This window comes from Gadus macrocephalus, chromosome 5, assembly GCF_031168955.1.
Source record: "Gadus macrocephalus chromosome 5, ASM3116895v1".
NCBI lineage: Eukaryota > Metazoa > Chordata > Actinopteri > Gadiformes > Gadidae > Gadus > Gadus macrocephalus.
Genome location: NC_082386.1, coordinates 19416346 through 19443898, shown reverse-complemented (window position 1 = coordinate 19443898; position 27553 = coordinate 19416346). Strand labels below are relative to the sequence as shown.

General features: G+C 50.5%; 1 protein-coding gene across 3 annotated transcripts; it reads right to left on the bottom strand.

The window, feature by feature from the left end:
- Nucleotides 1-26812, bottom strand: ppp2r5eb (protein phosphatase 2, regulatory subunit B', epsilon isoform b). Of its 3 annotated transcripts, none has more exons than XM_060051548.1 (14): nucleotides 26381-26812; nucleotides 21492-21652; nucleotides 9354-9550; nucleotides 9016-9117; nucleotides 7899-7991; nucleotides 7264-7394; nucleotides 6700-6759; nucleotides 5949-6057; nucleotides 5515-5568; nucleotides 4655-4705; nucleotides 4011-4130; nucleotides 3556-3683; nucleotides 2618-2719; nucleotides 1-2224 (listed from the first exon to the last, which is right to left on the bottom strand). In XM_060051548.1, exons 2-14 carry the CDS (start codon nucleotides 21646-21648, stop codon nucleotides 2125-2127), a joined length of 1404 nt encoding a protein of 467 aa, XP_059907531.1. In that variant the 5' UTR covers nucleotides 21649-21652; nucleotides 26381-26812; the 3' UTR covers nucleotides 1-2124. The 3 variants fall into 3 exon arrangements, with proteins under 3 accessions (XP_059907531.1, XP_059907532.1, XP_059907530.1); XM_060051549.1 differs by lacking the exon at nucleotides 26381-26812 and adding an exon at nucleotides 26204-26325; XM_060051547.1 differs by lacking the exon at nucleotides 26381-26812 and adding an exon at nucleotides 24168-24871.
- Between the last annotated feature and the right edge of the window lie 741 nt (nucleotides 26813-27553).

Below are 27553 nucleotides of genomic sequence, written 5' to 3'. Positions count from 1 at the left end.
TTTAATTTAATATCTCTTTATTTTTTTAAAATAATTAAACATTTGTATTTCTCCAACCCTTTTTTCTTTTCTTTTTTTAAAATCATATTACATCTGGGCCATTCTAAAGCACACATTAATTCGTGAGGAAGGGTTTTCAACAACGCTCGGAAAAAAACGTTAACGGTCAAAATCGGGACAGGGAAAAGTCCTCCGCCCCTTGGCCCCTTCCCGCTATCCCCAGCGCCCCAACCCAACCCAGGAGACCCCCGGCCCTACCCCTACTATAAAATTAATCAAGTCCAATGGTGAAAAGAAACTTCTTCAAAATTTCCAAAACAAAGATAACAACCGAGAGGAAGGTTAAGGTGGGAGTTAAAGCGACAGAAAGAACTGAAAAAGGGGAGGACACTATCATAAATACCAGGAAGAATTGCTCCATAATACCTCTTTATATACTGGATAATCCTCTCCACAGAATCCTAAGCAAAAATATAGGCTAAATTACTACGAGATACAAGAGTAGCGTTGTACTGCATTCAATAACAATATACAGGCTTGCTTTTTTTGATGTCCCCTCGTGTTGGTAACACTGAAGCCACAGCGCCCCCCGGTGGCGGCACGCAGGACCGCCGCGGGTCACAACGGGCACAACGTTTTTTTTAACGCTCTCGGGAGCAAAACATCTGGTCTTTTTTTCTGTGTATGATATTGTTTTTCAAATATGGTCGTTGGATACCAGTGCCAGACTGATACCAGCGTTACCTGGTACGGTTGGTGACCCAGGATCAAAAAATGTCCAGAGAAGTAAATTAAAAAAAAGAAACCAAACAAAGTAACGGAGAACTCTCGAAAAAAAAAAAAAAAAAGTAAAAGAGAACCTGGAATCCATCTCCTTGGAAACGAGAGCTCAACGCGCGCGGCCGGGCGAAGGAATTCTAACGGAAGGAGAGGCGGTGGATCGAGCGAAACGGCCACAAAACATACGTCCTCTGGCCCGCAATACAGCGACACCGCTAGCCCGAAAACGCACATGTTACGCTAGCAGGTAAGCAGGCCAGGTCATGTGACCAACCAACCGATTTCGACCCTAGCGATGGCGTTCGCTAGAGAATCCCCTCCTGCCTGAATCCAGCAGCCTCGTCGCCCCGGTAACGTTGGTGCCACGGTGAGTTTTGTTTTTTAATAACTTTCCCCCCCCCTCCGACTTCCTGTGCAGACAGGAAGTTAAGAGTCTCGTAGAGGAAGGAAGGAGGAGAAGAACTGGAAAATAGTTTCAAGAGAGAAGAAGGATTTCTGTTTCACCGGTTCCTCCCAGTCCGAGACGGGACTGGTTCCAGAGTGGGACAGAAGGACGGTCCTTGTGGAGGAAGGAAGGGGGCGGGTCTTCCTTTACTTCCATAAACACTTCCTCTGAAAAGGGGGCGGGGCTGTAGCATACAGTCAGTACGTCCCGGGGAGGGGAGGGGGCAGAATTTACAGGTGGACAAGATGGAGGGCAGAGAAAGCAGGAGGAAAGCAGAGGCAGATGGAGACAGAAACAGTCAACAACAGGGCTGTCCTGGACAGATCGTTACACTATCTTCTCCTTTAGGGCTGTGTTTGTGAAGAAACAGTTTGTGGGGACCCCCTAAAAAGGTCCAGATGTCTGTCCCCCCAGTTCCCACCTCAAGTCATTTTCTCATTTTCTCGTTTTTTTCTTCCTTTTTATTATTATTATTGTTTTTTTTTTTCATTCGCAATAATATCAGTTTTAAAGGGGAAAAAACAAAAAGAACAAACAAAGTTATTTACAGTGCTGATGAAATCATGAAAACAAGTGTGGTATATCTACCGTAAAGTAAGTCGCACGGATACAGAAGAGAAAAAGATTTAATTGTTAAAAAAAAAAAAAAAAACGAAAAAAAAAAGGAAAAGGACTAGATTAACAGAAAGGACAACCAATAGGGGAGCTCGACGTCGCTCCCGAGGAGGCGGTCTTTCAGTGGATGGGCGGGGCTCCGAGGTGGTGGTGGTGGGGGGGGGCCAGACATCTGTGGCATCTGTGAACAGGGAGGAGGGGAGGGGTTTGAAGGGGGGTAGGGGGGTCTGAGAGGTCAGGAGGCAGATAAAGGGAGGAGGAGGTGGGGGGAGGCGCAGGCTTCGTTAAGTGGGGATGATCCCGTCGCTCCTCAGGCCCCGCTTCAGCTCCAAGTCCTCGAGCTTCTTCCACAGGTCCTCCCGCTCCTTCTCCTTCTTCTTCTCCCTGTGGGGACGAAACAAGCACGCCATTAGAGCCAAGGCAGGGCGGGGAGGGAGGCAGGAGCTACCAGATCACAGTCAGGCCTCCAGGGTCATAATGCTTACTGCTAGCTTCTGATGCTACGACCGTAGCTTCTGATGCTACGACGGCCATTATGCTAACCACTGGCTTCTGATGCTATGACGGTCATAACGCTCACCGCTAGCTTCTGATGCTACGACGGTCATAACGCTCACCGCTAGCTTCTGATGCTACGACGCTCATAACGCTCACCACTAGCTTCTGACGCTACAGCGTTCATTATGCTTACCGCTAGTCCTGAATTGATAAGAGGCGGGGCTAAATAGTACCCATAATGCAAGCTGTTAAACGTCAATAGAGTGTGAAGGAGTTTACCGCTGGCGGTCCGACTTGTAGGTGGCCGTGAGTTCGTCGAACAAGGTGCTGTTCATCTCCATGAAAGCCTTCAGAACGTTGTACACCAGCGCAACGATGGCCCTGAACACACGCACACACAGACAGGGAGGATAATGAGACAGGTGAGCAGACAGGGAGGATAATGAGACAGGTGAGCAGACGGAGGATAATGAGACAGGTGAGCAGACAGGGAGGATAATGAGACAGGTGAGCAGACAGGGAGGATAATGAGACAGGTGAGCAGACAGGGAGGATAATGAGACAGGGAGGATAATGAGACAGGTGAGCAGACGGAGGATAATGAGACAGGTGAGCAGACAGGGAGGATAATGAGACAGGTGAGCAGACAGGGAGGATAATGAGACAGGTGAGCAGACAGGGAGGATAAGGGGGCAGATGAGCAGACAGGTAGGATAATGGACAGGTTTGCAGACAGGTAGGATAATGGACAGGTTTGCAGTCAGGTAGGATAATGGGACAGGTGAGCAGACAGGTAGGATAATGGACAGGTTTGCAGTCAGGTAGGATAATGGGACAGGTGAGCAGACAGGGAGGATAATGAGACAGGTGAGCAGACAGGGAGGATAATGAGACAGGTGAGCAGACAGGTAGGATAATGGACAGGTTTGCAGTCAGGTAGGATAATGGGACAGGTGAGCAGACAGGATAATGAGATAGGTGAGCAGCCAGGATAATGAGACAGGTGAGCAGACAGGATAATGAGATAGGTGAGCAGACAGGATAATGAAATATGTGAGCAGACAGGTAGGATAATGGGACATGTGAGCAGACAGGATAAGGGGACAGGTGAGCAGACAGGATAATGAAATATGTGAGCAGACAGGTAGGATAATGGGACAGGTGCGCAGACAGGCTGATGGGACAGGAACGGATCCAGGTGTGAGGCGGTGACTCACGGGTTCCAGTGTTCTTTGGAGATCCTGTACAGGCTGGCGAACATGATGGGCAGGATGACGCTGGAGTTCTCCTCGATCAGACTCATGATGTACTCGTTGTTCCAGTAGTAGAGCGCCCGTTCGGCCACCTACAAACACACACAAACCATCAGCCCACCATCACTACTACCAGCATCATCTCCTTGTCCACAAAAGTCATCATCATCATCACTACTTTCATCGTCATCACCCCCACCACTATTCTTCATTACCACCAACATCCCCATCTTCATCGTCACCACCCTCATCATCTAACCCGTTTGGTATTAAGGACTTTGTTGTCCGTGGTGAGAGGACAGAACACCAAAGTATGGGACATTTCTATCCAGAGTACAACACCACACGTAGGGACGCCAGGTCTCAGCTTCTTCGCTGATTGGCTGACGGGCTGCCAGGGTGTGCTGTGATTGGCTGACCTGGAAGTGCGGGCTGGACACGCATCTGGAGATCTGTTTGAAGAGTGGCTCCTGGATCTTAACGAACTGTGTTGGCTCGATGACGTCCAGGATCTCCTCCAGCTCCCCCAGGAACATGACCTGCAGAGACACACAAGTATCAGTACACGCACACATCCGTACACACACTCAGAACACACATCCGTACACACACAGCATACACATCCGTACACTCAGAACACACACATCCATAAACACACTCAGAACACACACATCCATAAACACACTCAGAACACACACATCCATAAACACACTCAGAACACACACATCCATAAACACACTCAGAACACACATCCATACACACACACAGACATCCAAACACACATACATCCGAACACACAGACACACAAATACATCGAAACACACACATACATCCGAACACACAGACACACAAATACATCGAAACATACACATACATCCGAACACACAGATACACCCATACATCAACACACTCCGAACACACACATCCGTACACACATAGCAGTACACACACACACTTCGACACACAGTTCACACATAGCAGTACACACATCCACACACAGTACACACATACAAGTTTGTGTGCAGTGGTCACAGATAGATGATATTTTCAGAACTCCAATTACCTCTTTTTGACTGCAGGTTTTTGGCCAGAACTTCAGCAAGCCCCTGATGACCTGAGAGACACGAAGAGAGACCGGTCAGAACCAGAACTCAGATCGAGCAGAGCTGGCAGCTATGCTGCTAGCTCTACCATCACATCACAACCAAGGTCACCAACATCACAGCGACTCAGCAGAGTGAATCAGCACATACCAATGGACCGCCATGAGTTAGAAAGAGAGGTGGAGGGAGCAGAGAAGATCAAGAGTAGAGGAAGATGAGATGAATAGAGATGAGAGGGATAGGAAGAGGAAGAGGAGAGGAGGAGAAGGGACAGGAGAGGAGGGTCAGAACTTACTGGTGCGGTTAGTGTAGCTACCGTCTCTGTTAGTGCATCTACTGGTTCTGTGAGTGTACCTACTGGTTCTGTGAGTGTACCTACTGGTTCTGTGAGTGTACCTACTGGTTCTGTGAGTGTACCTACTGGTTCTGTGAGCGTACCTACTGGTTCTGTGAGCGTACCTACTGGTTCTGCTAGCGTACCTACTGGTTCTGCTAGCGTACCTACTGGTTCTGTGAGTGTACCTACTGGTTCTGTGAGTGTACCTACTGGTTCTGTGAGTGTACCTACTGGTTCTGCTTGTGTACCTACTGGTTCTGCTTGTGTACCTACTGGTTCTGCTAGCGTACCTACTGGTTCTGCTTGTGTACCTACTGGTTCTGTGAGTGTACCTACTGGTTCTGCTTGTGTACCTACTGGTTCTGCTTGTGTACCTACTGGTTCTGCTTGTGTACCTACTGGTTCTGATAGCGTACCTACTGGTTCTGATAGCGTACCTACTGGTTCTGATAGCGTACCTACTGGTTCTGATAGTGTACTTACTGGTTCTGTTAGTGCGGGGTCCTTCTCTAGGAACTGTACAATGCAGTAGGCGAGCTGCAGGAGAGATCACAACGTTTAGTACCGACCACAGGCCGACTCAAACTCAGACTCATCAGTCATGTTTCATTTAACCCCAAATGACTCCTCTACTCCTGGTCGATAATGATTAGAAGGATTTCCTTTAAATAATAAACAACATTTACATTTATTTTATCTTCACCAACATGACACAAACACACACAGACAGGTGCTTTAGCTCACTGCAGACAGACAGGTGTGTTACCTGTGGCTCTTTCTCTCTGACACACAACAGACAGGAGTGACACCTCACAGCAGACAGACAGGTGTGTCACCTCACAACAGACAGACAGGTGTGTCACCTCACGGCAGACAGACAGGTGTGTCACCTCACGGCAGACAGACAGGTGGGTTACCTGTGCGTGGAACAGCGACAGGCTCCGCACCGTGTGCAGGGGGATCAACACTTTGACCAGAAACTGTTTATGTTCCGCTTTCAGAGGCAGAGCGAAGCCATTGATTATACTGCAGAGAGAGAGAGACAGGGAGACGGTGAGAGACAGGGAGACGGTGAGAGACAGGGACAGAGAGACAGACGGAGACGGAGAGAGACAGGGAGAGAGAGAGACACATAGACAGAGAGACATAAAGAGAGAGTGACAGACAGACAGACTTACTGTTATTATTTCATAAGAACCATGACAGCCAATAGCACATACATATTTAAGATCTTAAAAAAAGACAAAAAAAAAAAAAAACTAAAATTACAATTAGGGCATTTAGCAAACGCTTCTATCCAAAGCGACTTACATCGGTTAATACACACACTGACACACCGACTGACACACAGTCAACCATGCAAGGCGACAGCCAGCTCATTAGGGTTAAGTGTCTTGCTCAGGGACACATTGACACTCAGCTAGGAGGAGCTGGGTATCGAACTAGCAACCTTTCGGTTACAAGTCAACTGCTCTACCTCCTGAGCTAAGCCGACCTCAAATTGCTAGATTGCCTGGTTCAAAAAACAATGTCTGAGATTGGCTGTCGGTCTTTGATTTCGATTGGGAGTTAAAGAAAAGGTGGGACTCAAGTTTGTCTTACAGCTAGACGAACAGGTCAGAGGTCGGGGTAAGCTAGGGGTCAAAGGTCAGAAGAGCATCCACGTACCTTCCCAAGATCTCCAGCAGTTCAGCCACTCCGTTGAAATGCTCCGTCTCATAAACAAAACTAGAGACGGACAGGATACATAAGATTAGAGACAGACAGGATACTTTGGACTAGAGAGACGGACAGGATGCGTTAGACTAGAGAGACATTAGTTAAACGATGATTTTGCGGTCAGTGGATGTGTGTGAGACTGATAAGAGTGACAGAAAGTGAGTGAGTGAGTGAAAGTGAGCGAGTGACAGACGGAGAGAAAGTGAGTGAGAGACAGAGCGTGAGTAAGTGAGTGAGACAGAGAGAGTGAGTGAGTGAGTCAGAGAGAGGGAGAGAGAGTGAGAGACAGAGAGAGAGTGAGTGAGAGACAGTGAGTGAATCAGAGAGAGGGGGAGAGAGTGAGAGACAGAGAGAGTGAGTGAGTGAGACACAGAAAGAGAGAGAGACAGAGAGAGAGTGAGTGAGAGACAGAGACAGAGAGACAGTGAGCGAGTGAATCAGAGAGAGGGGGGGGAGAGAGTGAGAGACAGAGAGAGAGTGAGAGACACAGTGAGTGAATCAACGTTGCCTCACCGTAGAAAAATATTGTTGATCTGTTTTCGTATAAAAGCTCGCAGGCCGAGGAACTTCCCGTAGATTCTGTGCAGGACCGTCTTCAGGTAGTCCCTCTCCCTGGGGTCCTCGCTGTCGAAGAGCTCCAGGAGCTGCCAACACACACACACACCAACACACAGTCAGCACACAGACCAGCGGAGAGACCCCCACAGAGGGGCCCGAACCCAGCCCCGCCACCAACAGACAAGGGGCCTCCCACACCCCCCTGTGGTGTGGGAGGGTACTGCAGGCGGTTCATTCTTGAATTAAACCAAGTTAAAATAATCTAAAACAAATGGAAATAAAGCCACTCAAAATATCAATCCGTTAATATAGTTTCATGGCATATTTTCTTTTACAGCGTCGCTTTGTGTGTACCGTCATATGTTTTCCATTGATGTTAGTGTTTGTTAAATAATTCCCCTGGGAGCATTCACAGCGTGTTGACTCTCCGCCCTGTTCCCACCGGCCCTGACCCCATGCAGTGATACGGAGAATGAAGGGGCCCTCACAGGGCACATCCAGTATCTACCCGACTTTATTGAGCTTTAGTCTGAAGTGAGCATCCGCTGTCAAATGTCTTCCTCACGCACGCACGTCGCCCTAGCACTGACCTGTAGCACGAACTTCTGGTCGATGTACTTTTTGGCAATGCTGGGCTGGAACTCCTGACTCTCCAGAAACCGGATGAAGAACTCGTACACCAACTACAGGGGCGAGAGAGAGGAGAGAGAGAGAGACAGACAGAGAGAGACAGAGAATGAGCGAGAGAGAGAGAGAGAGAGAGAACGAGCGAGGGAGAGAGAGAACGAGAGAGACAGAGGGAGAGACAGAGAGAGAACGAGCGAGAGAGAGAGACAGAGAGAGAGACGGAGAGAGAGAGACAGAGACAGAGAAAGAAGAAGGGGTAGTGAAAGAGAAAGGAGAGGAGGAAGAGGAGGAGAATGCAGAGGTGGAGAAGCAGAGAGGAGTAGGTCAAACAACTGTGGAATATCAATACAAAGCATGCAGGCTAAAGAGCAGCAGCTAGCCTAGTCTGTCGCTGGGAGCGTGAAAACACTCTTAGCATCCTGGATGCCATGCTAGCTGTGGACAGTACACCCAGGCAAGCTGTGGCCAACTGTGTTGAATGAGAAACTACACTGACTGTGACTTCACTGCCCTCTAGTGGTGAAATTCCCCAAACAAACGGGATTAATCTCACACATGCCTCAATCAAAATGATGAAACTAAAGCCCTGTTAAGATACACATGCGCGTTTCAGTACGGGGACATTGGGGGTTGGTGGCAATAATTCAAACAAGCCAATATAATGCACCAAGACTATCTGGGCCACAGAGGTGAAGAGTCAGCCTCAGGTCGGTGTGGCCCCGCCCCCTGCCGTCTACCTGTCGGTGTGGCCCCGCTCCCTGCTGTCTACCTGTCGGTGTGGCCCCGCCCCCTGCTGTCCACCTGTCGGTGTGGCCCCGCCCCCTGCTGTCTACCTGTCGGTGTTGCCCCAGCCCCTGCCTTGTACCCGTCGGTGTTACCCCACACTCTGCAGTGTACCCGTCGGTGTGGCTCCGCCCCCTGCAGTGTACCCGTTGGTGTGGCTCCGCCCCCTGATGTGTACCTGTTGGTGTGGCTCCGCCCCCTGATGTGTACCTGTCAGTGTAGCCCCTCCCCCTATGTACCTGTCGGTGTGGCCCCTCCCCCTATGTACCTGTCGGTGTGGCCCCTCCCCCTATGTACCTGTAGGTGTGGCCAGGAGGCCTCCAGCGTGGGTTCGTCCTCCTCCGGGTCGAATTCGTTACTGTCGCTGGGCGGAAGCGTCCGGAATATGTTGTAAGACACCTGGAGACCGCAGAGCACAAGGACGACATCAACTCTGCGCTTTTCCTTTGAAAGCACCACAACACAGACAGTAAACACACATCGCCTATTATGCATCATTCTCTGTCGAGGATCAGCCCTTGGGAATCGAACATCGAACCTTTCAGCGGGGATTTGAACGCCATCACCCCTTTCCCCCCGGGACACATATAGCACAAGGAGGAGCTCCGGAGACTGACGTGTGTGCGTGCGCTCACCATTTTGACGACATCGGGGTAGGCCTGCTCCGTCAGGTAGCCGCGGCTGACGGTGACGTAGTCCACCAGCTCGTTGAGCGTGGAGCGCTTGTACTCCTTCATCTTGAGGTCGGACAGCGTGTCCATAAAGTCAAACACCGTGCAGCACTGCTGCAGCTTCTTCAGGAACAGCTCCGGCTGCTCGGGCGCCGGCACGTCTGAGGAGCGAAACAAACGCACCCAAAGGTTAGACTCGCACACTCCCTCTAGAGTCGACCCCGGACTCCCTCGAGAGCAGACGCTAAACTCCCTCACACACTCTCTAGAGTCGGTGCTTGACTCTCCCTCTAGAGTCGACGCCAGAATCAGAGTTAATATTCTAGTTTGACAGGTCATTAAGGAGCAGGTAGGGGTAAGACAGTACAGAGACAGGTCATTAAGGAGCAGGCAGGGGTTAGACAGTACAGAGACAGGTCATTAAGGAGCAGGTAGGGGTAAGACAGTACAGAGACCAGTCATTAAGGAGCAGGTAGGGGTTAGACAGTACAGAGACAGGTCATTAAGGAGCAGGTAGGGGCTAGACAGTACAGAGACAGGTCATTAAGGAGCAGGTAGGGGTTAGACAGTACAGAGACCAGTCATTGAGGAGCAGGTAGGGGTTAGACAGTACAGAGACCAGTCATTAAGGAGCAGGTAGGGGCTAGACAGTACAGAGACCAGTCATTGAGGAGCAGGTAGGGGTTAGACAGTACAGAGACAGGTTGTTAAGGAGCAGGTAGGGGTTAGACAGTACAGAGACAGGTCGTTAAGGAGCAGGTAGGGGTTAGACAGTAGACCGGTCATTAAGGAGCAGGTAGGGGTTAGACAGTACAGAGACCAGTCATTAAGGAGCAGGTAGGGGTTAGACAGTACAGAGACAGGTCATTAAGGAGCAGGTAGGGGCTAGACAGTACAGAGACCAGTCATTGAGGAGCAGGTAGGGGTTAGACAGTACAGAGACAGGTTGTTAAGGAGCAGGTAGGGGTTAGACAGTACAGAGACAGGTCGTTAAGGAGCAGGTAGGAGTTAGACAGTACAGAGACCAGTCATTAAGGAGCAGGTAGGGGTTAGACAGTACAGAAACCAGTCATTAAGGAGCAGGTAGGGGTTAGACAGTACTGAGACAGGTCATTAAGGAGCAGGTAGGGGTTGGACAGTAGACCGGTCATTAAGGAGCAGGTAGAGGTTAGACAGTACAGAGACCAGTCATTAAGGAGCAGGTAGGGGTTAGACAGTACAGAGACAGGTCATTAAGGAGCAGGTAGGGGTTAGACAGTACAGAGACAGGTCATTAAGGAGCAGCTAGGGGTTAGACAGTACAGAGACAGGTCATTAAGGAGCAGGTAGGGGTTAGACAGTACAGAGACAGGTCATTAAGGAGCAGGTAGGGGATAGACAGTACAGAGACAGGTCATTAAGGAGCAGGTGAGGGGGCAACATGCTTAAGGGGGCCCACAGAAGACTATGGAGACATGGGGTGGATCCAAGAACCTTTTGGTTCCGTTATGTTTAAAGGTATGGTAGGGGAGATAGGATGAGGTCAGGTGACGCCAGGGCCCAAGTACACATGGTGACTGTGCAGAGCGAGAGAGATAAAGAGCCTTCATTATACAAGAGATAAGCCGCTGGGGAAGACAACAACAGTGTGTGTGTTTGTGCGAGGGAAAGTGCGAGTGCGCGCGTGCCTATTCATCATAGAAACCCGAATGTAAATCCAACTCAGAGTGAGGCGACCACAGGTTCATTTTAGAGGACAAAAATAGCGCAGCAGACAGTAGTGCACCGAAGTAGAACACAGTAAAGTGCTAGAATAAAGCTACAGATTTAACTGAACGGACGGGCGTGTCCAGGACACCTGTCCTCAGAGAACGCCATCAGGGCGGGGCTTAACGCAGGTGGTGACAGAGACGGTTGTTGATATTTTGGGGTGTGATGTGGAGCTACGTCCCCGCCGGCCACACCCTTAAATGTTACGCTCCACCACAGAGCAGGACTTCTTCTGACGTAATGATTCAGACTAGGGATCGACCGATACCGTTTTTTTAGGCCGATACGATACCGATATTTTTTCATCAGCCTTAGCCGATACGCCGATACCGATTTTCTTGAGGTTTTTTTTTTTTTTTTTTTTTTTTTTTTTTTTAAGAAACATTTATTAAACTTCAATATAAAAAACAATATTTAACAAATAGTAAAAACAGGTGAAGTAGAACAAGTAAGAACAAGTAGATGAACAATATTTAACAAATAGTAAAAACAGGTGAGGTAGAACAAGTAAGAACAAGTAGATGAACAATATTTAACAAATATTAAAAACAGGTGAGGTAGAACAAGAAGAAAAAATAAATAAATAAATAAAATCGGCGAAAATCAGCCGCGTATCGGCCGATACCGATACACGTAAAAAACGCGAATATCGGCCGATAATATCGGCCGACCGATATATCGGTCGATCCCTAATTCAGACGCCGCCCGGACTGGACTGATCGCTAGCGGGTCACGGATCCTCAACGACCCACTTACTGGCCGTCTCAGTGAGGACACGCCCCCCCAACTGTTCTCACTGAACGGCAACTCCGCTCTGGTCCCCGGGGCCTGAGACACCGCCTGACCCCTCGGGACCGAGACCACCTCAGCCACCCCGGGTCTGAGACCACCTCAGCCACCCCGGGTCTGAGACCACCTCAGCTACCCTGGGTCAAGAACAGCAGGACTCCCGCAGTACTTTCCAAGAACCCCTTCTCAACCATCTAGCTGTCCGACAGACAGACAGACAGACAGATACACAGACAGACACACAGATAGACAGGGTCAGGTAGGCAGAGCCAGACAGACGCACACAGGCAGACAGACGGGAGCTGAATGCCCAGCTCAGAGGATTAAAAGGGCAGTCTCTGGGCGGTGTGTTCGCAAAGCTTCAGAGCGAGAGCCAATCAGCAGCCATTAAAGAGACAGGAAACAGGACGTAGAACTCCGGCGTGGGTGATTATCGTTGTCATTCAAGGCCCGAGTGATCGAAGGAGCGTCGCTCATTGAATAATGACAGCGGTCGGAAACTGGTATCAGACGCTAAGCTGGTCTATTGAGTCGTGACGTCATCATTACAACATCCAACCAGGGACATTCCCCGATACAGCTCAGTCCTACTGAAGCTCCTGATTCAAGACAGCAGAGAAGGAAGACCCTATCAGGAACCGCTATGACAACATTGTTTGGCGTCACACACAAACACCAAGTCTCTCTGTGCAATTATAGTGTGCGTGTGTCTACATCTGTACACCGCCTGCAGGCGTCTGATGCTGGCCAGTGTTTACATGTACACGACCATTACACAACCACTCACATGTTGTGTGCATGTGTGTTCCGTCCTTGCAGAGTAGTTGGCGGGTGATCTTGTTACAAGAACCCAAGGTAACATATAACACGTATTGGGTTTAAACAAGCTCAGCCTCTCCCAGAGACCAGTATAAACACAACAGACCCCTTGCAAGGTGGTACGAGTTAACGCGAGATGGTCTGAGTTAGCAGTTAGTAAGAGTCATCGTGAGATGGTATGAGTAAGCAGTAAGTAAGAGTTGGCATGAGATGGTCTGAGTTAGCAGCAGAGTTAGCATGGGTTAGATAGAGTAAGCATGATATAGTTGGAGTTAGGGCTGGGCGATATATCGAATATATGCGATGTATCGCGAGATGTTCTCCAGGGGATGTATAAAATGCCCATATCGCGAACATCGAATATAAATTGGGACGCAATGTTTCTTTTTGCCGCCGCCGGCATACTCGTTGTGCTTTCACGCGACGGGGCGACAAGATCTCATACAAAGTGAACGTAGAGACGCGTATCTGCCAATCAGCGTTCAACAGCGTGGCCACTGAGTGACATGTGTAACGTAACAGCCAACCAGCGTTCAACCGTCAAACTCGGTGCAGTGCAGTCCGGGGTGAACTGCAGCACGGAGGAGAAAGTGATTGTTGCCGTTTGCGACTCCCGGAGCTCTATATATAATAATATATAATATAATATAATATAATTGGGATTGGGCTTCTCGGGGTTTGTTTAACGCACAGCGTTCCCTTCTCTCGCTATTTCCGGTGGCTCTCTAAACTCACTCCCCCCGCCCATTGCGAGTCCACGAGATTCTCATGGACGCGCGTGTGTGACGTAGTCTGGAAGGCGCGCTGCTGTAGGTGCGTGTACCTCCGACTGGTGAGTGACAACAGCCAGAAAGAGAAAAAAGGATGGAAACTGAGGATTTGGTTTCGAAAAAGAATAGCACTGGATCCTTCGTCTGGCAGTGTATATATAATAATTATTATTCAAACTGTTAATAAATAATTAACGGTTTGAATAAATGCTGTGTTGGTAAATCTAACTTGCTGTGATTTTCCTTTTCTTATGTGCAAGTTCTAAATTGTTCCAATAGAAAGCACTGATGAGTTTAAACAATATGTTGTTTCATGTAATCTACATGCAGACTTATGTTTCAGTAATACTAGAATTATTACTGACGTAACATTATGCCAGACATGGTTGAATCGAGCATTTATGATATATCGAGATATATATCGTGTATCGAGATATAGTAAAAAAATATCGAGATATTCATTTTGGCCCATATCGCCCAGCCCTAGTTGGAGTTAGCAGCTAGCAGTAGAGCTGGTAGTTGAGAATGAGCTGGAGGAAGGTCAAGAGTTGGCAGTTTGCAGAACAGTCAGCGTGAGTTTGCAGAACAGTCAGCGTGAGTTTGCATGACAGCTACTGGTTCTGAGAAGGAAGCACACACACACACACACACACACACACACACACACACACACACACACACACACACACACACACACACACACACACACACACACACACACACACACACACACACACACACACACACACACACACACACACACAGGTCAGTGTGGGTCTCAGAACTCATTCTCAAGACGCCCGTGTGCGTGGGTGAGTGGGTCTATAGGTTATATTCTGGTGCTGTTGGGAGTGCCGGGTCAGGCACCCAGCAGAGACTATGGCGCTCAAGAGATCGGGACCACCACCCACCCCCCCTCCCTCCCTCCCTCCCTCCCTCCCTCCCTCGACATCATCTGGACTCCCTGCTGCTGGAGAGACGCATTGCTGGGACTTTAATTAACGCTAAGACTTAGCCTCTCAAAGGAGGAGGGGGTTAGTGTTTGTGCTTGCGCGTGAATGTGTCAGACACACACTCTGGTTCGCCACAGGAAGTTGTCTTTGTGAGGACTCTTGCATAACAGAGTCACGGTCCTCAAGACTGCTGTGGTCCGATGGTGATAATCACAAGGACAGTATCTGATCTGGATGTGAAATTTGACTAAATGAAAATGCCAGTTATGAAAAAAAAGCCAGTTATTCCCTTCTTAGGCCTAAAAAAATAAAAAGTTTGGTTCCTGTTGGTTGTCAGTTGAGGTCATGGGTAGGTAGGGAATTTATTTTATTTTATTTTTTCCAGCGGCAGCGAATGATAGGTAGGTTGTTTTCATTTAAAAACGAGAGAATGCGCTCATCCTTGTACAGAATGAAGAGGCGCTGTACAAAAACGTAATTATAGTTTACATAAAAAATAAACCTTTTTTTTTTTCGTCCATGATCATAAAATAATTTGGGTCGCACATAAATTGACAGGGTCGGTCGGAAACCGGAACCAAACAAAATAATTTTTTCGGCCTTAGTGTAGTTGAAACAAACAGAAAACGAGTGTGTAGGTCAGCCAACACACACACACCAACTGGGGCACTCGAGAACACACGTCGTACGTCACGCCCAAACCGTTTGGCCGTGCGAGGGGAAAGCCCCTTCGACTCACAGCCGTGTGTGTGAGAGAGGGGGTGAATGGGCGAGCGGGCTTGGGTTACAACAGGAGAGAGTGAGAGCAGGCTGGCCAGATGGCTCAGCGCAGGGACTGAAGGTCAACACACACACACACACACACACACACACACACACACACACACACACACACACACACACACACACACACACACACACACACACACACACACACACACACACACACACACACACACACACACACACACACACACACACACACACAGGTGAATCAGGTGAATCCCACCTGATGCTGTGCTCCTAGAGACAGAACATTGTTTCCAGTAATGTGCTTGGTTCAGACCGGTTTACACCACCGGTTAGAGATGTACGAACAAGCAAAGCATGAGCAACCCGTAGATGAAGAGAGGAATGTCACAGTAATAAGGTATGGGACACTGAAACCCAATAGTTATGCTCTGGCTGGGAGCGGTGAGGTGCCCATACTGGATACCAGGCTGTTGTGCTGCACGTTGGTACATGACATTTAGACACGGATATTAACCCAAACCCAAGTTTGACGTTGTTATTTTTTTTTTCATGCGTTACGACCAGCTGAGAGCATGTCGGCCTCGCCACATTCCAGGAGCTCCTGGAATGCATCTAGGTCACCATGGTAACGGGTTACATAAAGGATTAGGGAGTACTGACGAGAGTGACACGACATCTGTCCCGTAGCCCCGGTTAGTTCACCAAATAATACGCCAGAGAAACGGGAGCCCGGCGTCAACGAGTGTCGCCATGGTAACCGTCCCCACGGCAGCCAGGGGGAAGCTGAGCGAGGTGGAGCCCGACTGACACATGGTTCAAACACACGGTTACGTTATTTATTGATGAACTGTATTGCATGTATTGAATCCAGATTCAAGGAGAGAGTTAGGGGGCTACGCTAAAGTAGCCTAGCTAAAGTGCTAGTTTTATCCTAGCCACGGCACTAGCCTTATCTTAGACATGGTCCTTGCTCTAGCTTAGCTGCAGCTTTATCTTGGTTACGGCGTCAACCTACGCTTCGCTACAGTGCTAGTTTTAGCATAGCCGCGGCGCTATCTTTGCATTGGCTACAGTCTTCCCTTTAGCTTAGCCGCTGTACCAGCTATAGGTCCACTGGAGAACTCCACCGTGTCCACAATGCAGCCTGGCTCCAGTCCCAGAGCGGGGCAGTGTGTAATGGAAACACTGGGACGTATAAATATATACTGGGCACCAGATATAGCTGGCCGTTCCTGCGTCTCCGCGGTCTCAGGTCGCATACAAACGTCTCCTGGAAACCGCGGGCCCCGTCAATCATTAGCTGGCTCCTCGGCTGGCTAGCGCTCCCGGTGCTAGTGCTAACCACAGCCGCAGATTAGACCAAGACGCTAACCGCGCTTAGGCTAACAGGCCGGCTTGACACACAGAATGGTCAGCGTGCAATTACTGCCCCTCGTGCGCCCCCGGGAGAACAGCCAGGGGCTGGTGTCTACCTGCTCCTTCATGAGTCGTTTGTCCCCTCACTGGACCTAGCTCTGGTTAGCAGCAGCTTCAAGGAGCCCTGTTTGAATGAGACCCGACTGCAAGACCTTCATTCTTCGTCTTTCCCATGCAGGCGAGTTCATACCACGGCACATGAACCAGATAACTATCTCGCTAACCAACTAACCAGCCACAGCGAGGTGAGGGCAAACAGCCTGGTTGTGGGACAAACCTGCTCTTGGAGTGAGCGATGGGAGTACCTCAACAATGCGGATCGGATCACGGCGCAGGTGAGGGTGAGAGACAGGTGTGCACATAGCAGACATTCCAGAGGCTAATCACACGCCCTACCGCAGGAATACCAACCACCAGCTATGCCAGGTACTGGTAGTAGTATAAATAAAAGAATGCGTGCGTGGTTCGTGCGTATCACGGTTCAGTCATCACGTGCAGATGGTCGCGCCCTTCAGGAATGTCAACACAGTGACACAACAAACAAAAGAAACACACAAGACGGCATTCTTTCGAACGTAAGGCGAAAGAAACCACTGGCGGCCGGAACGGCCACCCCTCCAACCCCAACCACCTCCCCCCCCGCCCCCCCCCCCCCAGGCGCCCTGCGAGAGCGATCCTTCGGTTACCACGACCGGTCCATTTATAAGTCTGGCTCCCTCCGCTAGCCTGCAGCACATACCTCCTCCGCCGCTAGCCGCGCAGCTAGCCGCGCAGCTAGCCGCGCAGCTAGCCGCCCGCAACACAACAGCCGCGCTAGCCCAACCAAATCACCTGCTGTGCCAACTGGCTAACCGGCTAGCTCGCACCGGGCACACAGCTGCGTACCAACCGCCGGGCTGCTGGTCACTCACTGTGGTGGGTCTCCCCGGGCGGCTTAGCGTCCAGGCCTGGGCGGAGGGGCGAGCGTGGCGGGGGTACGGTGAGAGCCGTGAGCCCAGAGGAGACGTGGTGTGGTGGGCCGCTCTAACAGGGGACTCTGAGGGGCTAGCCGCGATGCGTAAAGGGACACTTGGGGGCTCGGGTTACCCCCAGGGGGAGGGGGTACGGGGGTCTTGAGGAAGGGGAGGCGAAGACTTGAGGCATCTTGTCATGCTACTAGCTGTTGTGCTTTTGGGGGGGGGGGGGGGGGGGGTGGAAGCACATGGAGCGCATGGCTTGGTCGCTCGAACCCTCTGGTCCGCTGACTGCTGGAGGCGCTCACGCTCTGCTGTGGAATGGGTCAGTGTGGGGTCAGAGTTGGGCAGAGTTTTGATACGCTGTTGATCGCCGTTGAGAGGAAGCCCAGTTTTGGTCTCTGACCTGGCTGCAGCACCTGGTCGTTCCCTGTCCCACCAGACAGGGGAAGAGGTCAAAACCGACCAGTGGGTGGGGCCAGAGTGTTTTGCGTTTGCCGGTGACCCGAGGATAGGGATGCAACTAGCGGAACACGATACCGTCGCTATGGTAACCGGTTCCCTCCCGATTCCGAGATTAACGATCAGCCGTAGCACGCCTGTGGGTGGTTCCGCCGGTGAGGTGGTTTCCGCCGGTGAGTAGGGACACATTCCATCCCGCCCCTAGCCACGTGATTGGTTGAACACACACCAGCTCCGTTCGCCCAGGCTTCGTTCTCCGTCGTCAGACTCTAGAATATTGTTTTTTTCTAATTTTTCTTTTTTTTTATTGCTTAGATTCTACCAACAGAAACTATGCACAAAGTACATTCAACAAAAACAAAAAAGGAAAAATCCCAAGGAGAGCAGTTAACGAACCCGCCCACCCCCCCCCTCCCAGGTTCAAGGCCATCTCCCCGCTAAGCGATCATACTAAAAGTCTGAGGTTCACAGAGACCGAGTGCCACATCTCTGTCAGGGTTTCCTTTGCTGCATGTACTCGAGCTGTTGATAGCTCGAGGTAGGCGATGTCTAGGAATGTTAAACCCAATCTAGATGTTAACCTGCAATCTGACTTGCGTGTCTCGGTACTGTACTGTATGACACAGACATGATTCCGTGCGAGCAAAAGGAATGGACACATTAGGGATGGACTAAGCGGCTAAGCGGAGCTTTGACCAGTGCCAGTATTTCAAGTTCCTCATATCTCCGAAGTCATAAAGGGAGACGGAATTTGGTTGTGGAGAACCTCCTGGTGTCACGCAGCTGATTGGCCACTCCTAGAATACCAGATCCTGCTGTCATCTGCTAACGGACGTTTCTAATTGCAGCCAATGGGAAGCCTGCACCCATCAGATTACTGAATTCTGACTGAAAATGTATTTTCATACAAGACGTAAGTATTTACTCGCCTTATGCCCAAAATATTTTTCATCAATATAATCCAAGGACATAAAAAAACGAGCACAACACAGAATCCAACTTTCAATTTGTCCTGGCAGAGTTGATGTTCATCCATCACAGGCCATTTCAATATGTGCCCATTAGTGAACACCTGGGAATGCGACGCCACTCCCCTGCAGCACACCCAGTGGGCCGCGCTGCCCGGTAGGCCGGTCCATCCTTCATATATCGGGGGGGGACACGCCCATGTGAGATGTCACTATAGGGTGGACCATGTTGGGGTGATGGCCCAACATGGTCACGCAGTGGTGAAACAAGAGGCCCTTTATGGGCTGGTTTAGTGGAGGCTCGCTCAGCTCATCAAACATGAATCACACGTCTCTATGAGGATCACCTTAAAGATGAACTTCAACAATGACTTTGAATTCAGCAATGGGACAGTCTATACCTACAGGGGCCAGACCAGACCTAGGCCTAAAAAAAAAAAAGTTTGGTTCTTGTTGGTTGTCAGTTGAGGTCATGGGTAGGTAGGGAATTTATTTTATTTTTTCCAGCGGCAGGGAATGACAGGTAGGACTTTTTTCTTTCCTCTTTTTATTAATTTTTTTTTTTTTTTTACAGCAGCTTATAAAATCATTTGGGTCGCACATAAATTGACAGGGTCGGTCGGAAACCGGAACCGAACAAAGCATTTTTTTAGGCCCTATGGGCAAGGCTAGACAGACTAAGTAAGCCTACAGGGATCATAAATGTATTTAATGTCTAGCGGAGAGATCTAGCAGGTGTTTGAACCCCGGTGTCATAGTCATAGAGGTCTGGGAGTGTTACCCCTCCCAACGTTTCTTATGAAGGACCAGTGAGCCCACAGTAAAGGCTGCGCCGCCTCTATCGACATGCTGCTCAGTACTGGGGTGTCTGGAGCCTCTCTGGAGAGTCTGTTGGCAGCTCCACACCTGTGGCCGCCTGCTGGCAGCTAGCAGCCTGAACACTGCCCTGACTACAGGGAGACACAGCCTGTTAGCAGCCCTGAACCCTGCTCTGACTACAGGGAGACACAGCCTGTTAGCAGCCCTGAACACTGCTCTGACCAAAGAGAGACAGCTAACTAGCAGCCCTGAACACTGCTGACTACAGAGAGACACGGCCTGCTAGCGCTCCTGAACACTGCTCTGACAGAGGGTGTCAGCCTGGTAGCAGTTAGCTAGCAGGCCTGAACACTGCTCTGACTACAGAGAGACACAGCATGCTAGCAGTTAGCAGCCCTGAACACTGCTCAGACTACAGAGAGACACAGCATGCTAGCAGTTAGCAGCCCTGAACACGGCTCTGACTACAGAGAGACAGACTGGTAGCAGCTAGCTAGCAGCCCTGAGCACTGCTCTGACAGAGGGTGTCAGCCTGGTAGCAGTTAGCTAGCAGCCCTGAACACTGCTCTGACTACAGAGAGACACAGCATGCTAGCAGTTAGCAGCCCTGAACACGGCTCTGACTACAGAGAGACAGACTGGTAGCAGCTAGCTAGCAGCCCTGAGCACTGCTCTGACAGAGGGTGTCAGCCTGGTAGCAGTTAGCTAGCAGCCCTGAACACTGCTCTGACTACAGAGAGACACAGCATGCTAGCAGTTAGCAGCCCTGAACACTGCTCTGACTACAGAGAGACACAGCATGCTAGCAGTTAGCAGCCCTGAACACTGCTCAGACTACAGAGAGACACAGCATGCTAGCAGTTAGCAGCCCTGAACACGGCTCTGACTACAGAGAGACACAGCATGCTAGCAGTTAGCAGCCCTGAACACTGCTCTGACTACAGAGAGACACAGCATGCTAGCAGTTAGCAGCCCTGAACACTGCTCAGACTACAGAGAGACAGACTGGTAGCAGCTAGCTAGCAGCCCTGAGCACTGCTCTGACCAGAGACATACAGCCTTCTAGCAGCCCTGAACGCGGCTGTGACTACAAAGAGATGGAGACGTGGATACAGAGATGTATGGTTCACAGAAAAAGATGGATAGATAATGCCTTGATACGAGTAGATGGATAGACGGTACCTAGACAGAGCGAGTGTACAAGGATCAAGGGATGGATAGATGGATAGCAACAAGGTAGGTGGATGGATGATGAATGGAGGGTTGAGATATATTTCCATCTAGATCGATATATAGATGGACGTTTGGTACATAGATAGAAAGATGGATGGAAGGCTAGATGCGAACTACCCTAGCGTCGTGCCTAGACCATGCCGGGGCACGCCCACTTCAACCTGTCGAAGACATAAAACATCCATCCAGAAGGGAGAGTGGTCAGACCCCCGATGCGTCTGACCACACGTCCTGCAGGTCTTCACCCACCGCAACCACATGCCCCTCCCACCCCCAGCTACAGCCGGAACCGCTACGGCGATGTGGTTACCGTAGGCAACCCGGCCACTAAGGCACGCTGGCTGAACAGTGGATACCGGAAGAGGGGCAAGGCTTAGTAGGCAGGGTCGCAGGTCAGAGGTCAGAGGTCAAGGCTTACCCGTGAGCAGGGGCAGTGGGGTGAGCTCAATGGGCTTGCCCTGCGAACGGAACTGGGACGAGCTCTGGGATCGCTTCTGCTTGGCCTTCCTGACAGACTTCCGGGAAAATCCGTCCACTTTGTCCACAGATGGAGATGTAGTTGCTGCAGAGGACATAGCCCTGTGGGGAGACAGGGGACACAGATCCAACATCAGTTAGTTTCAGGGGAGACCATGGGATAGGAGGGGGGGGGGGGGGGGGGGGGGGGAGTGACTGGGTACAGGACATGCTGGAGAACAAACATCTTCACATGGATTCCCTAGGGTTTTCCACACAGAAGAAGTGGCTGACTTATAACCCAACAACCTGCGAATGTACTGGGAATTGTAGCGAGTGTATATAAAACGTTGAACAAATTCACAATATTTAGCTTGTGGTTTTGAATTATGAACGTCCATTTTATGGGCTGCTAGTATTGGGGACATGGGGAATAAACGCGCTCTGTTCATTTCCCTCAAAAGTAAATAAGCACAAAAGATGTCCTTACTTGGAAGCAGACTTTGAGACCAGGAAGACATGTTTTATGAACAAACCAGCAGCTACAGAACACCACAGGTTCACACCACAGCTCCATGGAGAACCTTCAATCTGAAGCGTCTCCAAAGTCATTCAATAAGCACTGTCTAAAACATGGAGAGGATAGAGACACCCTGCAAGTTTGTTCCAAAAACATGTCAAACTTCCCCCCCACCGTACGGCTTCAACTCCGTACACAACAAGACCCTTCGATCAACAAAGACTTTGGTCGCCATGGAAACCAGATGGAATGCCGACAGGTCCTGATTCGGCGTTCCGGTGTCCTTCACTCCTACCCCACACGTCGTCAAGCCACCCCAGAAGAGACCAGCACTCCGAGCCGAGCCACCAGGACTGACAGCGGCCTGTTCTGGAGAGTAGTTCCGGTACGTCTAGGTTTCTCTAGAGACCTCCATGCGTTACAGACCACAAGAAGCTACAGCGGTGAATCTGGTTAACGGCGTTAGACACGCTCCATTGTCAGCCGTGACCGGGGCCGCATGTCATGTTTATAGAGCGTGTGAACTTTCTTCCTTGAATGCACGCTGACTGTCACTCAGCGGGGCATCCCTAACGAACAGATAAGATGAGAGAGAACTCCGCTAATCCCACAAGGGAAATCTGTGGGTCACAGCAGAAAGTACAGTTGGAGAAACACATGGTGTGTGTGTGTGTGTGTGTGCGCGCGTGTCTGGCTGGGTGTCACGTGACCTCCCCTATGATCTTAAGCCGAGCGGGGAAGGGGGGGGGGGGCTGAGGAGGGAGAAGGGTCTGGTCTGGTGGAGGCTTGGAGGATAAGAATATACTAACTGGTGAACTGGCAGACTGGCTGGTTCAGTGACTGGGAGGCAGGAGCATGTGGGGCAGAGTAACTAGCTTTCCGAATTGCTTCTGAGATTTCAAAGTGCTGCTCTGAAGGCAATGGGCACATTAGCACAAACCAACAGGGTTTAAGTTAAAATAACTTAATGAAACTCAGTTATACAACTCAAAGTAACTCCAAAAGAATCACATTTGGTGCTTGTGTGAATTGAACTACAGTTATGAATTGTGTGATTATGTGTAACGTAAACATTTTGGATTCGTACTGGAACCACTCTGAATCACAGGCGGTCTAGTGAATGCTCATTCGCTCAGATGAATCGTGTAATGAAGGCGGACGAAAACAAAAGAGGACGTCCTACCAAGGCCCTACTCTTTCCATCGCTAGGTAATAAATAACCATGATCCATCCCAGAGGGCCGCCGTTCTACCACCTCAAACAGACAGGGGTGCACAGCGACCAAGGAAACACATTTCAATTAAATGCAAACAAGTCCAACATTAACAACTCCCAACTCCGAAGAAATGGATCAACTCCAAAAATCTTTCGATATGCTTTTCCTCTAGGCATTGTGCGGGTTTTGCCTTTCAAACTATTCTGCTGCACTATTCAAATGGCATACAAATGGGAGTCCGACGGCACACATCCGATTGGCCGGCTCAACGTATGGCTCAATGTAAACACACAAGACTAAACCTTGACACTCTCCCCCCCGGCAAAGAGCGCTGGGACCGTGAAGCGCAGGAGATGTTCAGATGCAGCACCACGGGGCCGCTGACTCCCTGGTCTACGTGGTGATGGTTGAGGCAGTGACGAGTCATTCCCCTGATCATCCCCCCCTCCTGTTCCTATGTAACGCATGTGGCCGGGATAGATGATCTAGGATCTTTGACTTCACCGGGGACACTCCTCCTCATCCGCCAAATCACACGTCCAGAGAAGACCGCTGAATACCCCTTTAAAGGGGATGTCTGCATAATGATCTGCTAGGAGAAAAAACAGGCTGCGTTCCGTCCGACAGAAGAAGTAGTGCTCGGACCCTCCAGGTGCTCCTTGATCAGACCGCACCACCGCATTCCGCTGGAAGCCATTGCACCTCGAAGGGAAGGACCTCAGATGGGAGGGGATCATAGAAGAACGCCGCGACCCAAAGTGGTGTTTCAAACGCAGACTTGAGGCAGGGCGGGATCCACATCGCCCTAGCGTCCACTCACCTGTGCAGCGAGACGCTCGCTCCCCCGTGGTCACCATCAGCCCTCCACTTTCCTCCCCTCAGTGTCTCGGTCGCTCTCCCACCTCATCCCTGTCTCTCTCTGTACACCTCTCTCTGTCTCTTCCCGGCCGACTGGCAGGCAGGTTAGCGGTGAGTGGCTTGAGTGCCACCGCTAGCAATGAGGGACAGTGCGGCTACGCAGATACCCTGAGCCCTGCTCCTCCTCCTCCTGCTGCTCCTCCTCACCTTACATAAGAGGGCAGATGACGGTGCCCCGGCTGGGGGATTACACAGAGACAGGAAGGGAAGGGGGGAGAGAGAGGAAGAGGAGGGAGGGAACCTTCCAACAGGAAGTCCACTGACAGAAATGGACAAGGCCGAGGAGAATGAACAAAAACACGCCGAGCGCACAACACACACACACACACACACACACACACAGACACGGCCCTTGAACAACAAAATCCAAACACAACAACTGAACGTTCTACGCCTCACAAACAGAGCTGCATGCTGTACACCCTTCCCTCCATGCCGCCTACAGACGTCCAGCCTTAGAGCGGGATCAGGGCCTTACGATCGTGTTGTTACTGTACTCATGGGTCATTTAACGCAGGGTAAGATCAGACAGGGCAGCGCGGGCTCTCTCCCCCCCCTAGCCTCCCTCGTGGCCGCCACCATAAACACAGCAGACTTTGGAGGGAGAGGCGTGAACCTCCAGTCCCGTCAGCGAAATGTGGAGCCGACCTGAAGACACACGAAGACATCCAAGAACCTTTACAAACTTGCTTATTCAGCCCTGCCAACAAGCACACACACACACACACACACACACACACACACACACACACACACACACACACACACACACACACACACACACACACACACACACACACACACACACACACACACACACACACACACACACACAAACACACAGGTTGATTGACAGACCATAGATCGGTGGGAAGCGAGCATTTCCTCATGCATAGATAAACACAATAGGTTTTGGTGGAATGACTGCACCTCTGCCAAATTCCTCAACGTCATCTGTCACCATGGTTAGATCCACCGCACCAAACCAGTACCTTGGCGTGCATGAATCACAGACGACCTTTGAATTCAACATCACAAATATCCTCTCAAATTTATGATGCCTGTTGATTACTACCGCACGTCAGTGATACAGATGGAAGTTTGTTTTCGAAACTCATCCTTTCCCAAGTTGGTTGAAATCGCTGGTTGGTGGGAAAAATAAACGCACTCACGCAGGCTCCAGGTGGATGATAAATCAACGAGGACCACAACATAAGTGACCGATTTAAAACAATCTCAAACCCCAACGTTTTATTAGCAGTGTCCCAATGGATCCTACGGAGCATGCACTTCGAACAAGCTTCGAACTTCGTCAACAGCTGTGAATAAACTGATAGTATTAAACATGCATCTGATCATTCAATGCATCCCCAAGTCCCGTCATGTTAACCATGAAGACCACTGGATCCCGAAGGGAGACTGCACTACACCCATAGAAGGCTCAACGACAACATCTTATCTAAGAAGCCATCATATGCTTATCAGAAATGAATCTGATCCCTAAATTATACTGTTGACCAGGTGAATTCAAACACAGCCCCCATCCGAACCGCAGGGTCCCCGTCCGCTGGTGAGCCTGGTCGTGCGGGGCCTAGCAGAGCAGAGCGGAACAACATTCACAACTTGACAGCCCGAAAAGTCCCGTAGCTTCCCCGCTAGCTCCGCACGCTAGCTCCTCGGGAAAATGTTAATGCCGGGCACAAACGTGCAGCTAGAGGCCCGCGGGTGCGAGGATCACGCCGACGTAGAGCCCGGTCGGTGGGATCCATCGGCAGCCATCACCGTGAACAGACAGAACCGGACGGATTATTAGTCCCGCGGGTTACGGTTAAAGTGTCGCGGCTAACCGCGGGTTAGCTAGCTCCTAGGCTAACGCTAAGCTAACCTATGGCTAACCGCGGGTTAGCTTGGCGTTAGCCTGTGAGCTAGCGCTACCTCCGTGCAGATCTACGAGGACTGGAGATCACAGGACGGGTTGGAATTACACAAAAACATCGAAGTGTAAATACATTTGACCCACGGCTAACGTTCACCAGCCGCTACGTGGATGCGGGTAAAATACCGCAGTACATCGGCGGGCTCCGTGGGGCTCGATCGCCCGTCACGATCCCAGCGCATCGGTGTCGGGGACGGGACTCGGGCTCCCCGCCCCGATCGGGTCGCTGTGTGTGTGTATGTGTGTGTGTGGTGGCTTCACCTTGATCCTCTGTGTTTCGCGACGGGAGACGGAGGTGAAAGGAGTTCTCCTTTGTGCGCGTGGGGTGTCCAGCCAGGCTGCAGATAGCCCCTATTTAGCCCCTTTTCCTCTTCCAACCCGCGGCTCGATCAGCGGAGGGACGCGGGGCCTTGGAGCAGCCGAACCCACGAGTGCCTTCTGCCTTCTGCCCTGATAATCCTCTTCCTCACACACCCATTAATGTGGACAAAACGCGGATTAAGATGCACGCAATTACATTCCTATCATGGATGTACGGGTTTCCTTTCTCCGCGCAGCGCTTGTGTTGGGTTATTTCCCCCCCTTGGTCCGTGTTTAGTCCGGGGTTTAGTATCTTTTCACCCTATTGTCGATCCTCCAGGGCTGAGACCACGGCACACATAACACACACACACCCTAGCCTGCTGCTGGTCCGGGTCCGGCTGCACACGACGCGGATTGGCTGCCTCACTGTGGTGTCAGCCCTGTGATTGGCTGCTGGGTGACGCCTGTCACTGTTGAGCGAGACGGGTCCCTCCCCCGGTGGTGAGTACGCGGGTTGGGTTGTCGCGGACAAGGGAAGGGAGATCGGGTGGAGAGCCAGCGTCGAGGAGTCGTTCTCCCCCGTTAGGAATGAGGCTAAACCTGCTGTCGGAGGCCCAACCCCTGGCGGCTTTTAGCACCCGGGCGACCTGCGCCTTTGACCAGCGTTCCTCTGCTTTCATGGCTGGTTTGTTGTGAACAGAAGCCCTTGTGCACCGTCGCATGGGCCGGGGTCGGAGGCAATGCAGCAGCCCAGCAGTTTAGAACCACCGTGTGATTCCTACCAGACAAGGATACAACGGGACCTTCTGATCAACATTCATCGTCTACACTATTTACAGCGCAAAAGTATCGATTGAAATAAAATGATATAGGAAACTATTCCGAGACGGCATGCATTTGTTATGTTTGACATTTCTCCTCCCTACATTCTTTGAATAACTGTATTTCTTTGTAAACATTCACTGTCAACTAGTCCCAAATTTCCGTCTCAGTTTAAAAAAGCACATCTGATCTCAGTATGGGTTCAAACACCAGCGGTTATCATTATCAATCAATTAATTCATATTTTTGTAATGAAAATATTGTAATAACTCTTAAATAATGGCAAATCCATGTCCCATCTTACCACTG